Here is a 16163-nt window from a genome sequence, read left to right on the forward strand (position 1 = left end):
CTTGTTCAGGATTAAATAGTGCCTCATCATAACCCAGTTATTGACAATCTAACTCCTGAAGAAGCTGATTCTGCACCTCAGCTGAAAAGAAATTATGAGTTTAGGTGAGGCTTAGCTGGGCTGAGGTTCCATGACATAGCTGATCTAAGCTCTACAATGTTTCTTAGTCAAGACAGCCTCCATTTTAGAACAAGTCAGCAATAACTCTTCTAGATGCAGGAGACAAATTCCTGTCCTTAAAATAGCTGTGATCATGTGTGTTGTTTAACTCCTTGCTGACAAACTAGGGAAATTTTGGGCTGGAAATATTTTTTTCTCATTCAGATTTTTTGTCTCTAGTGCTGTCCCAACACTGCAAAACCCAACACACGGATGAGAGATAATGGAGAGTCCTCTGTGCTTTGTAAAAGAGGAAATACACATGCAACCATGTGCTGTCTCAACAAGAAAGGAAACATTTTCTGGAGCATATATCCTTTGTCTACTTGCTCAGGTTCATCTTTGCCACAGTTTGCAGCTAAGAGAAAAACATCACTTAAGAGATAGTACAAAACTCAGCTGCTCCAAAGTTTAATAACTAGTTTTCCCTGAAGACAAAGACAGTAAGTAGATTAAAATGGACTGCTGTGGAGGTAGCTGGACTGACTGTATGTTACCCATTCCTGTGTTCTCTGATTCAATTCCTTTCAAACTGAGAGGTTGTCATTATTGAGGTCCACAAGGGCATGCAATATATAAATCACATCCACAGTAACAAAGTGATAATTTCTTTTGATGAATAGAAGGTAGCTACATGTGGGTGAGAAAAGTACCATGTTTTCCTGTGATTTTTTACAATTTGAACAATTACAGAGCTATTATTGCAGAAGTGCTGCAGGAAGGAAATTCAATACTGTGCTAGCTGTCTGCATCAGAACTTGTCTTGATCGCTGTGTCACAGAGAGAGCTTTCTCCTCCTCCAGCATTAAGAGAATAGGTGAAGACTGGCTATGCTGCTCTTGCCAAGCTTTAGAGCAAAGTACCCTTTCCTTTTCAAAACTACTAATCACTTGCATAATATATAGTGTACAAAATGATCCATTCTATAACTGCGTTGGCTGAACTAAAGTCCTGGAGTAAGAATGATATGAAACATGCACTTCAAATGGGACTATTTAAAGTGAACCTCCCATATTATTGATTTTAAGAGCAGAATGGGTCATTACAAACATCTAGTTTGAACAATGACATGGCAGGTGAGATTGCCAAATACTGTATTTCATATATAACCCCAAAAATGTCTGCTTAACATTCCTCTTGCCACTCACCTAAAGCAAGATGGATCAACACCACTATAGCTTTTATATACATTTAATTGATAAAAAGAGCATATCTCCAGAGCCTGTTCCTTGTCCTTATTTGTCTGATTGTGTATGGTCTGTCTGTGGTTGGCCAGAGGACTTATTTAAGTGTGTGGGTTACTTTAAATGTAGATGAAACCTTGAGTGAATTATGTAGACTCACCCCTTGTCTGTTCAATGAGCAAAGCAGGAACATCTTGTAGAAGAAGTTTGCTCTAAACCTAGGACTCCTTTGCTTTTGCTTCTAGCTACTGCTCTCAGCATGACACAGGTTAGATGGAACTGTGGTGCAACCTTCCAAGGCTATTCCTGCATCTCTCTGGGTGCTTTACAATTGCAGTTGGGGGAACTGCCCAGCTCACTGAAATAGATTTTATAGTCCAGTTCCAGTATCTTGGTGTAGGATTTGCCTTTCAGCCAAATGCAAGGATATCAAAGAGAGAGATACAGGGGAGCTGTGTTTCTCAGCAACACCACACCCTACCCACTTTCCATGGATATATTTATATGGTATTTTGCAGTAGATGTGAGCTCACTCAACCCACATACTGAGCCCACTTTGAGTGAGTCAGCTCCATCAAACAAGCTGAGTAGTTCTGGCTAACATGCTACTGGGATATGAGGTTCAGAGGGGAAGGTTGGCAGCTCAAGTTCAGTGCTGAGTGAGGACTCACAGTAACAGAGAGAGTGTGTGTCCTCCTGTGTAGTCACAGACAACCTCATGGGGAAGAAACATTTAAAGAAATCTTTTCTTGCTTTAATTTCTAAAAATTTCTGTGCTTGATTTTCCCACCCCTTCATTACAGCTCTCTATCATTGTAACAGTTTGTGTGTCCTGTGACCCAAGTCACCCCTGTCCCACCCTCACATGCAGCACTCTACTGGAGAGCAGTTTTCTTTCTCTGATGTCTCTCCTGGTAAAACAGAGCTGGTTTCTGTGTCACGTGTACTTCCAGCACAGTAGCTGCAGTTAACAAGGTGATTTTCTTAAGCATCAGAGAAGTGTGAGAGCTGGGATGCCTTGCTGCTCTGCTGCAGAGCTTGCTAGTAGGGTGTAGCTGTGCATGCTGATCAGGGTTCTGCTCCTGGCAGGGGCTGTCTCAAGGTAGGGAAAAGAGGTCTGACAGGCAATTGCCACACAGGATACAGAGCAAAAATATAGTTAGTTCCATTGAGGTCCTTGGAGATGGAGAGATAACTTTCCCAGCCTCAGTCCTATTACATACATGAGTAGGATCATACACTTTGAGCATTGCATGTCTTGTGGATGTTTGTATTACAGTAATTTCTGAACTTGAGTTTAAAAGAACCCTCTGTGCTAGGTATTGTGCAAAAGCAAAAAGCATTTTTGATGGACTCATCAAAATGTGGTTTCTAAACTGCTGTCTATTCCAAAAGTCATGGCAGTTCAGTGAAGTCTCTACTGAGTTGGAAAGGGGAACCATGACCCCCATTTTAAAAAAGGGAAAGAAGGAGTATCCAGGGGAACTATAAGCCAGACAGTGTTACCTCGGTGTCCAGTAAGATCACAGAATAGATCCTCCTGGAGGCACTACTGAAGCAGAAGAATAATGAAGAGGTAATTGAATATTATCAGCATAGCTTCTCCAAGGGCAAATCACACCTGACAGACCTTGTGGACTTTTATGAAAAGGTCACAATATCAGGACACAAGGGAAGAGCAACAGATCTCATTTACCTGGACCTGAGGAAAGCCTTCAACACAGTCTCACACAACATCCTGGTCTCCAAGCTGCTAAAATATGGGTTTGATGGATGGACCACTCAATGGATGAAGAACTGGCTTGAACGCCTCACTCAGGAGTGGTGGTCAACAGTTCCATGTCCAAGTGGAGACCAGTGATAAGTGGAATCCCTCAAGGATCAGTATTGGGAATGGTCTAGTTTAAAATCTTTGTCAGTAACATGTGGCACTGAATACACCCTCAGTAAGTTTGCTGATGTCACCAAGATATGTGGTGTGGTGACACACTGGAGGGAAGGGACGCCATCCAGAGGGACCTTGACAGGCTGAAGAGGTGGGCCCATGCCAGTGTCATGAAGTTCAACAAAGCCAAGTGCAAGGTCCTGCATCTGGGTCAAGGCAATTCCAAGCACTGATATAGGCTGGGCAGTGACTGGTTTGAGAGCAGCCCTGAGGAAAATGACTTGGGGGTGCTGGTGGATTAGAAGTTCACCATGAGCCATCAGTGTACACTTGCAGCCCAGAAAACTAACTGGATCCTTGGCTGCATCAAGAGAAGTGTGGCCAGCAAGTCAAGGGAGGTAATTCTACCCCTCTACTCTGCTCTTGTGAGACCCCACCTGGAGTACTGTGTCCAGTTATGGAGGCCCTATTACAGTAAGACATGGATGTGCTTGAGCATGTCCAGAGAAGGGCCACAAGGATGATCAGAGGGCTGGAGCACCTCTCCTGTGATGACAGACTGAGAGAGTTTGGGTTATTCAGTCTGGAGAGGAGAAGGCTCTGAGGAGACTTTATTGTATCCTTCCAGTATCTGAAGGGGCCTACGAGAAAGCTGGTGAGGAACTTTTTAGAATGTCAGGTGGTGACAGGACTAGGGGGAACGGATTCAAAGTAGAGGAGGGTAGATTTAGATTGAAAATTATAAAGAACTTCTTCATCATGAGGGTGGTGAGATGCTGGAACAGGTTGCCCAGAAAGGTGGTGGAAGCCTCATCCCTGGAAGTTTTTAAGGCCAGGCTGGATGGGGCTCTGAGCAACCTGTCCTACCTAACTTCATCTCTGCTCTGTTTTGGAAGTGGTGCAAAATGCTCCTAGATCAGGAACAAATCATAGGTCTTTTCTCATAAAAGCTGTACTTGCTTACTCATGGGCATAGCAGTAGCCCAGTCATGTTCATGGTTTCACTGAGTGGAGGGACTTTTAACTATATTTAAACTTTATGCTAGGGATAATTATCAAGATGACTTGACCTCATCTGCTGCATTTACGCTGGCACTTGGGCGGAAACAGTGCCAGGCACAGATAGTAACATCCTAGGCTGAAAAGATGCAAAAGTATGGTGGATTTACTGTTGCTATGGGAGGAGGCATATTGCTAATGGCAGCTTCTTGACTTGCCTTTGTCTAACAGATTTCTTGTGACAGTTCACAGTTCATTGAGCTCCAAAAAAATGACTTTTAGGCTGTCACCAATTTTTGTAAAGATACCTCAGATAGAATATGAGTCCCTATCAAGGAAGGAAATTAATCATATGCTAAGTGTTTATGCAGTAACTTCTCCATTTTTACAAAACATTATTATTAGCTGATTTCTAGGGTATTGCAATCTCTATCTCAGCTGTGCTAAAATCACTGATTTTGGTGTCTGTGTTTCCATAAACCAAACAGAGGTGATATGTTCATGGCCTTATGCTTTGCCTGTGTCATGTTCCACTGGAGACTATTCAGGGTAAGGAAGAAATTGTATTTCATGTATTAAACAAGCCTGGAAACCTAGTGTTGCCTTACAAGAATCTCTAATGATTGTTTTTGAATGCTTTCACTCCAAATGTTCCAAATTCTTGAAGCAAATAGTTTTTAACTGCTAAAAAAAGTTCTGGTTTCTTGTCAACATTTCAAAACAAGAGAATAACTTAGTTTTTCTCATGACTTTTTTTTTGTTTTAAAAACCTGCAATGACATTTAAGAGAAAATGAAAATGTTCTGTTTAAAAAACAGAGTAAAAGAAGATGCTTTTATTTTGAGATCTCCTACGGGTGAAAATCAAATTTCCTCTAGTTATTTTCCAACAACATCACTTCCATCATGACATTATTTTTTTTTTTAAATGCTGAATGTTTTGAACACCGAAGGACTGATATCATCCATAAAGTTAGTTTAGGAAATGGGGAGATGCTGGCATGCAAATCAGGATGTGTAGGTTTTGGTTCTAATATATTTTTCAACAGATTCCTCAATTTATCACTTTATTCATAAGCAATGTCATAAGGAACTTTTTACTGTTATACCCTCAGATAAACCAGTCTGGCTTTTCCTACAGCTCAAGCTCCAGCCTGCCACTGAGGCAGAAGGGGTTATTTTAGTATCCTGCAGAGAAGTCTGTGGCAGACAATGTTGCTGAACAGCACAGAGACATTTGCCTTGATCAGGCAGAATCAGTCTCATATTCTTTGGGCTCTGAAGCTGATGCGTAGGCGAATTTCTCCTGCATCTGCCTAGAAATGTGTGTGTATATAAGAGGCTGTAAATGAGAGTGTCTCCATTCCCTCTGTGACCTTATGCTTGACTTGTGTGCACACAGAAAAACACACACACACCCCTGCCTCTGAAGCTTTTGTCCTTTTGATGCAAGAATTTAGTCAGATGTGATAGCAAGCAAAAGAGTAACTGAAAAACAAGATCAGAATAGAGATGTCCAGATTTCTCTTCTTATTGCTACTTCATGGGATTGTAAATGAAGCAATTGCTGCCTCCTGTTGCTCATGTTGCTTTGACACCTGAGAGCCATAGTTGGAGGCTAAGAACACTCCAGGTGCTGCACAGCCCAGAAAAATTAAACAGTCCTTCAATGTTTCTAATATACACATGCAAGAGAGGACAAGAGATGGACACGAAGAGATGGGAGGAGGATCAGGCAGCCATGCAGTGGAACTGCAACAGTCCACCCACTAAGCACATGTTTTGGCTTACTTAGGTCTTGAAACTTACTTAGGTCTTGAAGCTTAGGTCTTGAAACTGCAAGTTTCATGTCGAATGGAAGTACAGTGACAGAATCCATGGATGTGTAGGGTGAACACATGAGTAAGATGAGGCTGGACTTGACGATATTGAAGGTCTTTTCCAGTCTGAGCAATTCTTGATTCTAACAGTGCTCAGCCAGGAGGAGTATGTAGTTGTCAGATTGCCAAACCAGTTATGATAGAGGTTGATACAATGAACTAACTGGAAGGTTGAGTGAGTTCCTTAACAAGGAATAAGGAATGATTGTGGTTTGGGCATTGAAAGGCTTTGAAAACAGAAACCAGTTGTTTATCTAATGTAAAAGAGTGCAAAGAAATGGTAGAAGAATATGAACAGAGAGGAACACTCAGGCAGAACACTGGGTTGATGTAGTGATTGTTGCAGCAGTATTCTGAACAGTGCAGTTACCCATGAAAACTGGAGAAAAGGATGCTCTAGTTGTAGCACCACTATAACTGACAATCTAAGTCTAGTTGTATAAATACCCTTAGAAAACTAGACTTAACAGATGCAAGAGACTCTTAAGACACTGTTGTGTTTCTCTACAAAATCAGTTCTAAATTGCTTATTCTAAAATCAGGGCCTTTGAAAGTGGAACAAATTATTGTAATAAACACAGCCCATTACTGCAGATTTTTGAAAAGAGATGAGAACTGGGGCCCTGTTGCATTAGTTGCTGTACAGACACAAAGTAGTATGGTGATGTTTAATAGCAACTTATTAACATTACAAATTAGTTTTTTCTTCCAATTTGAGAGAAACTGTTGGACTGGGTTGTGGGTACAGAGCTGCAGAACAAATGAGAAGAAAACTGGAAGAAATAAAGGACAGAAGTACAGGGAAAACAGATGAAGATACTATTTAGCTATAGGGATGGAGGGTCTGAAAGAGTCAGCACAGAAGAAAGAGTTCTTTTGCAGAGTAAAGAAAACACCCAAATGAGCTCAAGTGGGACTGTGGGCCCTTGCTTTCACTGCTTGTGCAGCTGCTCCTTCCAGCTTGAGTGGGTTGACTCCTCCCTTTTTATTCCTTTGCGCTGACTGTAGAGCATATCTGAATAGCAAAGAGATTTGCAATTAAGAGAAATGCTTCAGAGAGCTAAAAAAGCTCTCATTTTTGCTGAATGTATATTTTGCTGCTTCTTTTTGCTTTTTTTTTTTTTTTTTTTTTTTTTTTAAGCTTATTCTATCAAAAATTAATAATTCTCAGAGTGGTCACCTGCTTTTACTAGGCACTCAGGTTTGATCCCTAGGTCTTCTAGGTAGCGAACAAGAAGGCAAGGAGCCTGATTTATCATTGCTAAGGAAGCTGTTGCCTGGTACCTTCATACTGCTGCACTGAAGAGAGGGAATGACCTAAAAAAACCCAGTGTATGTAAGCAAACCCCTTGCATCTCACCTGAGAGATCTCAGCTACACCTCTGCTCTGTCCATCCTTTCCACATTTTGTGTACCAGGCCTGGGTAGGAAAGGCCAGAGGGTAGCAGATGGGAGGCTGACTGTTGCTCAGTTTGGAAAGCAGCTCATAACATTTGGCTCACACCTGCCAGCAGACTCCGTATACATTTGTTTATCCTCCTCTGTACCATATGTTTCTATGTAAAATCACTTCCAATGATCTATTGCCTTACTTCTATCACTCCTATTATGGTTGTAACTGAGCATTTCACAGTTGTTAATGCATTTACCCTGACAGTGTCCCTGTTGCGTAGGCATCTAATATCACCCACTTTACAGATGGGTTAGCTGAAATGCAGATCAGCAGCTCCCTGAAAGTCATTAGACATCCTTAGCTAAAGTCAATGGGAAGGAAAAAAATCTCCAGGAGATGTGAATTTGAGAGAGTGAACTACACAGTTTTCTCCAAGGAATTTGCAGTGGAATGAGGAATCCTCTTTCTGGGTCCTACGTGGGTACTCAAAGTGCTGGAGCATTCAAATTCTTGTCACAGAGGTATTTCCTGCCTTTGCAAGACCCAGCAGACCCATGGTTGCTGGTGTCCACTCTTTTTACATCCCTTGACAGTAAGACCACATCTCACAACTCTCCATGTCCTCATCAAAGCCTGGAAAAGTTGCTTTCCTCTGCTGAAGATTTAATTAAAAAGTTAGTTAAAAGACCATTGGCCCAATATAATGATAGCAATCAGCTCAAAAGTGTAGTGTCCAAATTAGAAAATTTGATGTCAACCAAAAATATACTTTTGCAGCTGTGGAGACTGTTTGCTTTATTCTTTGTATTCTTGCTTGGCTCTTGGAAAAGAATTTCTTTGCAGCCCTTCAGATTTAAAGTCTATGCAGGAGACATTTTTAAAAAATGTACTATACGTACCTATCAGTCACTTACTTATTAATTATAACTAAAAGCATGATTAATCTGTCATGGATAAGGCTGCTAAGTAACCCTAATCATGCTAATGCATTTCTGTCACTTATACAAGAGGCAGCATTGTTATCAATTTTTACATCCGTGTGTACTAAAGCCCATATACACACAGGAGCTGCAGGGCACTGGTGCCATTCCCTCTGCCACAGATGGGATGAGGCTACACCATGGATTATCTCTATTGCCCCCATAGTGCCTATTCAGTGATCTATTGCCACAACACTACAAGGATTTAATGACATCACCTTGTGCAAATAGTTTTGCCTTCTAAACCAGATAGCAAATGCAGTTATGGAAAGTATTTCCAGTGGCTTATAATGACTGTGAATGAAATTCCTGTGCAGGAGGGGTCAGAATGCTACTACCAAGATGCTACTTGAGACCTTTACTGAGTAGGAGCCAAGAGATGTGTAGGTCTTATACAAGTGCAAATGTCTAAATAAACCAATTCTTTTGATACTGCAGAGCATAATGCTTTATCTCCTGTGTTCTTTTTCTCTGAATATTCAATTGATCATTTTTTTAATAGTCTAGATGTTGTAAACTTAATTTCCAGGTGACAAACCTGAAATTTGTAACCACATGTGAAACCCTTGTGCATCCATCCTGTCAAGCAGTCAGGGGGTGGGATAGGTTAAATCAAAGTGAAGCTACAGTATTTAACTGTTAAAATGCTGCGAAAAAAAGAGTTTTTCACAGAGAATAATTTCATAATTGACTTCTCCAGAAGGATAATTATAATGATATTAGAAGCAGAAGACAGGTAGGTCTTTTGAAAGAACTGTTCTGTTGGTGCCTGGGTGACCTGCTTAGATTTCATGTCCTATTTCTGGATGGGTAAACTATGAAGAATAAAGCCATTAGGCCCATTAAATATATGAATTACAGAGAAAAAGTCAAACGTCAAATTTGTCTTTCACACTGACTAGATTTTAATAAGATATGATACAGTTTTATGCAAGAGTTTTTTGTATGAACTACCTGAAACTACAGAAATTCACATCAAGATGATGCCAGCTAGATGTAATCTGCATCCCCCTGTGCTGCATGCTTCAGAGACCCAAATAAAGAAACCATTTTGTTTTTCATCTGCATAAGTGCCTTGCTATGTGCAGACAGAGTGTCAGTCAATAGGTTTCTGAGCATACAAATTTACAAAGGAGTCACAAAAGTCTGTTCAGGGTAATGGTTCTTTTGTTCTAAGCATTGCAGTCGCCAAGGGATGGTCAGAACATGGTGGAAAAGTAGAGGAAAATTAGTAAGAAAATGTAAACTGCTCCAGAACAGGTGTTCTTCATGTAGCTTTTGCAGTCCTTTCCTTAGTTAACTTTCTTTTTTATAGCTCTTTAGTCATCATAGTGTTGTGTAATACAGTCCACAGTAAATTTATTGTAGCCATTCATATATACTGTAGTGACACAGAAAATTTTAAGATCACCATTAAATATTGGAATGATGTCTTTAACATAGCAATTTCACTCTTTTCTTGCAAAATTGTGCTCTTCTACCCTTTCTTATTAATAAACATGATATCTTTCTGCTTACTTGCCTTTCCTTCTTCACAGCTGTACTTTTCTCTTTCATGAAGAGACAGCCACAATTTTGTTTGTCACACTGAAATACAGATATTTTCTTCTTTATTTATGAATAACATGCTCGGGTTTTCCTTATGGAATAGAAATTAAGCAGCACTGACATTTAGAATGTAAAGGAATTACTCCAACTGATTACAGTCTTGTTAAAATGAGTCACATACTTTTGGTCCAAATTTCCTGACATACACATCCATATATATTCATCACTATGACATCATTGAAGAACTATTTTTACTTTGGTAATAAAAGATGAATGCATACATCAACTTCTCAAATTATGTTTAATCCAGTGAACATGAAGACAGGTTAGAGAAGAGACTTGCTCTCAAAGAATAGCAGAGCTCAGTTGTACATGTCTGGAAATGTTGTGTGTGGAAAGATATGTAAAATATTTTCAGTGAAAAGCACACTGTAAATCACACAAATAATAACAGTTACATAGTTCAATTATCTTTACTGAGAAGAATTAAACTCACCTGTCAACAAATGTATGGTGTAGTACAAAGATAGGATCATTTGCAGAGCCTTCTACTTTGGACATGGAGCCATTCATGTAGATATGAAGTGCGTTATGCAAACCGCTTTGAGATATGTTTGATATTGCAGTCTGTGGATCAGCAAAGCCTGTAATTTCAAGAGGAAATCAAATGCTGATATGACAAAGCATGTAATTCTTTTTCCACTAAGAGAGAAGATCAAAGTACCTACTTTCACTTCATTTATGTTCAGCTTTTTAGACAAGAGCTTAGGAAAACATGTAAAGGAGTGCTAATATATTCCGACATTGGAAAGATGAAATTAGAGTAAGCTAAATTAAAACTCCTGCCATGTAGCTAATGCAGCATGTCAGCAAATGTACTGCTTAATTTCTTTATATTTTAGAATTTCTATGACCACTCTGTGTGGCTGTGAAAAAGCAACATACTCCCTCAGATGTTTGTGTGTGTGTACATTTATTCATATTGAGGAAATCTATTAACTTTATTTTAATTTGTGATCTCCATACTTACCGGTTCCAAAGATAAAACTGGTTATTATATCTCATCATTTAATAAGCCTTTTAATTTTGTTTGTCTCTGTAGAACACATTCATTTATTGACAGGAGCCCACACAATGCAAGCTATGATCTTTGATGATAGGATTTTTTCACAGTCAGGCTTGTAAGACGGAAGTCTGTGGATTACTTTTATTTTGGAGGGCACTTAAAATATGGTCTTGAGAAGTGGTCACACAGACCAAGCCCCAGATAGGAAATACTGGGAACTTAATATCTCTTAGTTTTTTATTTTGGCAGCCCATGCACAACTCAGCTTCGATGTTGCTAGCATTTGTCAGCATCCTGACAGACAAGTTTCCTCCCTGCTTGTAAGAATTCCTAGGAAAAGTCACCTCAGACGTCTGATCCTTCTCTGGGATTTTCCAGGAGAGTAAAAGGAGAAACATATGTTGTCATCCCAGTCTAATTCTTAACCTGATGCTAATTCTACTATTTCATCCATGCTGCAAAAGCTCTTATGCTATCTTTTTGATTTGGTTCCTGGAGATGTCTCACAAGGAAACATAATAAGACATTGTTACAACTTAAAAGTCAAATAAAAAGACTGTGAACAGCGGGCTTCTGGTATCGAGCCTACTTTTTCCCAATACCATTGCAGTTTATCAGGCCTACAAGGTGGGGAAAAAACTGATCTTAGTTCTTTTCTTTGGGGAATGCCTCATGCACTCTTGATTTTATTTACTTATTTTGACCAAGAAGTAGCATTTGAATGAGGATCAGAAATATATTTTGAAATTAATCTTCCTACAGTCCTGCTTTATGGTGTAACTCACAGCATAACACAATTTCTGACTTTTCAGGCTGGATTCCCATTGGAGAAAATCTAAAGTGTGCCAATCATCACTGGTTGTTTAGTTCATGGGACTGAACTACAGCTAGTGTGAAAAACCACTTCTCTGTCCAAACCCACAGATAACATGAGAGTCAGGTCCTCAGCATCAACTGTTTTCTCTTTGATTTTGCTCCTCTTTGAGTCACACGGATTATTAAATTAAGACATTGGCAGAGATGCCTTATGAGTAAAATCACATTATGTAAACATGGAAGCCTGAATTTTGGACTCCACTTGGACTCTAATCTCGTCTAAAATAATTGTATTACTTCATCACACTAAGTTCTCTCATCAGGCTTTGCCTTGCTTGTTAACCTCTTCAAACAAGTGAAAAGCATCTGGCATAAAAATTCTGATAATTGTAGTAAAGATCAAATTGTAGCTGTGGCACTTACGAGCTGTTACTTCACAATAACCATCCATCTTTCTTACTGCAATAGTATGATAAAGATTTTGAGAAAATCAAGGGAAGTCAGAGTAGAAAGCATAATCAAGTCAGTTGGAGAAGGCAAACTGATGCTGAAAACCGTGACTTCAAGGTTGAGTGAGTCTGGATTTAGGAGAGAAAGGGGAACACATACTACAGCTATCTGCAGGCTTTAAGTACATCAGATATGGACCAGGATTATTGAAGTCACTGCATGGTGACATAAGCAGCAAGAGGATGAAGTTTTTTCACAAAGGCAAAATCTTGCCCAGACAAGTCTGGCTGATGGTGAATGCTGTGTCATCTAGATGCCGGTTAAGGGCAACAGCTGAATATGTCTATGATGAATGGTGCACATTTTTGGCCAGAACCACCAGCAAAAATTTTGGCCTTCTTTTCTGATGGTCACAGCCTGTGATCATTTGGATCAGTTGATACAGGAAATTTCTGTGAATATTAACTGAAAATGAGCTATCTGTATATCATTCTGAAGCAAATGTTCTGCTTGTGTGCAGCTGCACTATGTGTTTAAGGGAAGATGAATGTTATGCAGTCTAGACAGAAGGCGAGACGTTTTATAGCAGATTTTAGATACTTCTTAAAATTTCTTAATTCATTTCAAACACTTGATTTAATAATTCATTAAGAATAGACAGAATACACATTCTGGCTCTGGTCAACTTTACATTAAATATCTGCACATGAGCAATTTGACTTAATAATCAAAATATCTTTAACTGGGACAGCTTTAGCAACCTCCACCTCTCAGTACATTCATTCAGTATCAAAGGTGACATCAATTTTAACCATGCATATGAAACATTCTATTATCTTATCTTTTGTTATGAAATCTCCATGTAAATTGTAAAGTTATAAGGAATAAAAACACAATATAGTGTCATTTTATTTTATTAGCCTAGGTCTTATTCTTTTCTCTCAGAATTTTAAAAGACTTCAGTACAGTCAGCTATTCGGGATGACATATTATGGAATGGAGTAGAGCCAGTTAAAAAGGATATGTAAAAACACGAGAATTTTTTCAGAGTACAGGATACTTTGCTGAGCTGGCTACAATAAAATCACCTCTACATCAAATGTGAGGCTGCAGATCTACAGGCATGATGAGCTGAATGATGTCCCTACTTCTAGATAGGGGAACTCCATCTTCCCCCCTGCCTTGCCCCCTTCCCCTGCCATATTTTCTGCACCACCTCAGTTTCTCAGTGGACTAAATAGCTAGCTAGTCTAGCAATAAACTGCCTTGGACTGGGGGATGTCAAGTTTTTTTCCAGGCTACTGACATACAATAGCTCATGTAGGGGTATAGTGAGACCAGTGTTGGTACCAAACAAGGTGGAAGATGGGAATTTAGCCCACAGTTTTTTATAGAAGGAGATAATGATGCTATTCAAAATCAATGCTTCCTGACCATTTTTAGGGTGGTATAGAGGTGTCTCTCATTTGGCATCTAGTTTCATCGGGTTTATGTCTTTCAATAATGATATTAAATTAATTTAATGATATTAACTATGGATTTTACAACAAGGGAGACCAAAGATGTCTATGCACAATCAGTTGAGTCCTAGGTATATTGAAAGCAAGTAGTGTCTTCCTCAGTTGCTCATTTGCTGCAGACTAAATTGCTGTAACTATTCCTAGGAAAGGATATGCAGAAATCAGAGAGCATTAGCACTATATAAATCTACAGGAACAGAAGAGCCATTCCAACAATCCCATCTCCTGTGATCATCTTAGTGGACTGCTTACAGTCTGTGGTTCAACTGTGACATTCCCAACACCACTATAGTTATTCATAACAGCATCAAAGGTAGATTTAGTAACTGCAAAACTGTTCTCACAAAATAAATCTTAGTTTTGTATGACTTTGCAGGCCAGTGTTTAGGACAGCCAGGATCAAATTCTGTTTTGTGTGTCGAGGGCATTGAGTATACTAGAGGGGATCTACTGCACCCTCATCAGGTTTCCAGATGACACTAGGTTAGGTGAGATAGTACAAGAGGAAATGGCCTCAGGTTGTGCCAGGAGAGGTTTATATTTGATGTTAGGAAAAAAGTCTTCACCAAAGGATTGTCAGTCACTGGAACAGGCTGCCCAGGGTGGGTAGTTGAGTCACCACCCTTGGAGGACATGTAGACGTGGTGCTTAGGGACATAGTTTAGTGGTGGACTTGGCATTATGCACGGTTTATGGTTGGACATGATGATCTTAAGGATCTTTTCTAATCTATGTGTTTCTATTATTCTATGTCTGAGTCCAGCTGGCTGATATACTTAGTCCCACTCTCTCTGGGGATGACTTTTTGCCTTAGTAAGGATGACACATTTTAGAGAAGTTCAAATCAGATAGATAAATCTACTTTAAGTAAGAAGGATTATACAAAGAAGCATTTAAATGCCATATCCTTGTTAGTCTTTGAAGTTACTGATGTTCTTTTGCCTTATGTTTGTGGACTTTTTCTGCCACTGGCAATCTCACAAGAAATTTTTCAGGGTTAAGTCATATATTTTCTCAAGCAGTATTACTACTGTATTCTCTGTATAGTGGGGTAGCTGCAAGATCTTTCAGAATTTGGCCTAGGAGACTGTAGTAAATGAAAGTTTGTGATTATCTAATTTAGACCATGGCATCACCTATTTTTTTTTTTCCATAAAATTACTCTTGTAGAGCCTCACTATAGTCTCGCCTGAATAATACTTCTAGTTCTCTAATGATGAGCCTCTACAACTTGACAGCACTTTCATAATGTGCAATGTAAGGTTACCCAGAGATTGAGTTTTGAGCTGCATGAAAAATGTTGGCTGTCGGCTAAAACTTTTTTAATAAGGAATTTTCTGATGGCAAACTTAATGTTGAGATACCATTTTTTATTACCTATATGGATTGCAGTGAAAATACTGAGAAAAGTTTGCTAGATGAAAATACATTATTTCAGGAAAAAAAGGGAAAACGTCCTATTAAAATGAAATTACGTTTAGAAAGGTTTGATGTTCTATTCCATTATTTCATGACAGAAGAGCAGTAATGACACATAATTGTGACAGAGCGTGGAATGCTATGACATGGCTTGACTTGATAGCATGTGTCATGACTTAATTAATGAATAATGAAAGTGATGTAGACTTTTAGAATTTTTTAAAATATTCTTTTGTCTCTCTTTGCAAAACTTAGAAGTCACTGATTTGAATTTGAAGTTCTAATGAATGAAACAATTTCAGGTGGGAAATTTGGCCACAAAGAGAAAGAAGTTTTAAGTTTTTAATTAGTCTCTTATTCTCAGGAGGAATCATTCAAGGGGTCACTTTGGGCTTACTTTGAATTTACTCTAGATCTACAAGAGATTAGAATTAGGTTTACTGGCACAAACTTGTGTAGAGGACACGTAGAGAAGGATTTAAAAACTTGTTGCTTAGAAAAAGAAGTAGCTGTTAGGAACTACAGATTGTTAGGTTTGCAATATTGTTGTCACAGAAGTAGGCACTGGCACAATAAATGCAAGCTGGCAGTTTGATCTTGGCATCTGTAGACAACCAAAAAAGCAAGCAGGCCACGTGTATGAAAAGAACTAACACAATATTGGTCCAGGGTTAGTTTTTTTGGCAGTAAAACTTGTTTAAAGACTTTCCAGTATCTTTTTCAATATTAGCCATGTATTTCTGGCTTCACATTTCAGTTCCCTGTCTTGTTAGCTAAGTAAATTAAGACAGAAATGGTTTTTGTCCTGTGGCGTAAAGCTGAGTGGTGAAATAATTCAGGTTATAAGAGAAAATATCGCCATACA

At 39.1% G+C, this 16163-nt stretch overlaps 1 protein-coding gene across 1 annotated transcript in view; it reads right to left on the minus strand.

Moving 5' to 3' along the window:
- TYR (tyrosinase) overlaps positions 1 to 16163 on the minus strand; it is a 48890-nt gene that overhangs the window by 18691 nt on the left and 14036 nt on the right. Inside the window, exon 3 of the mRNA XM_008500497.1 lies at positions 10524 to 10671. Coding sequence (XP_008498719.1) covers positions 10524 to 10671 — 148 coding nt within the window. The remainder of the gene's footprint in view (positions 1 to 10523; positions 10672 to 16163) is intronic.

Source organism: Calypte anna, chromosome 1 (genome assembly GCF_003957555.1).
Source record: "Calypte anna isolate BGI_N300 chromosome 1, bCalAnn1_v1.p, whole genome shotgun sequence".
Taxonomy (NCBI): Eukaryota; Metazoa; Chordata; class Aves; order Apodiformes; family Trochilidae; genus Calypte; species Calypte anna.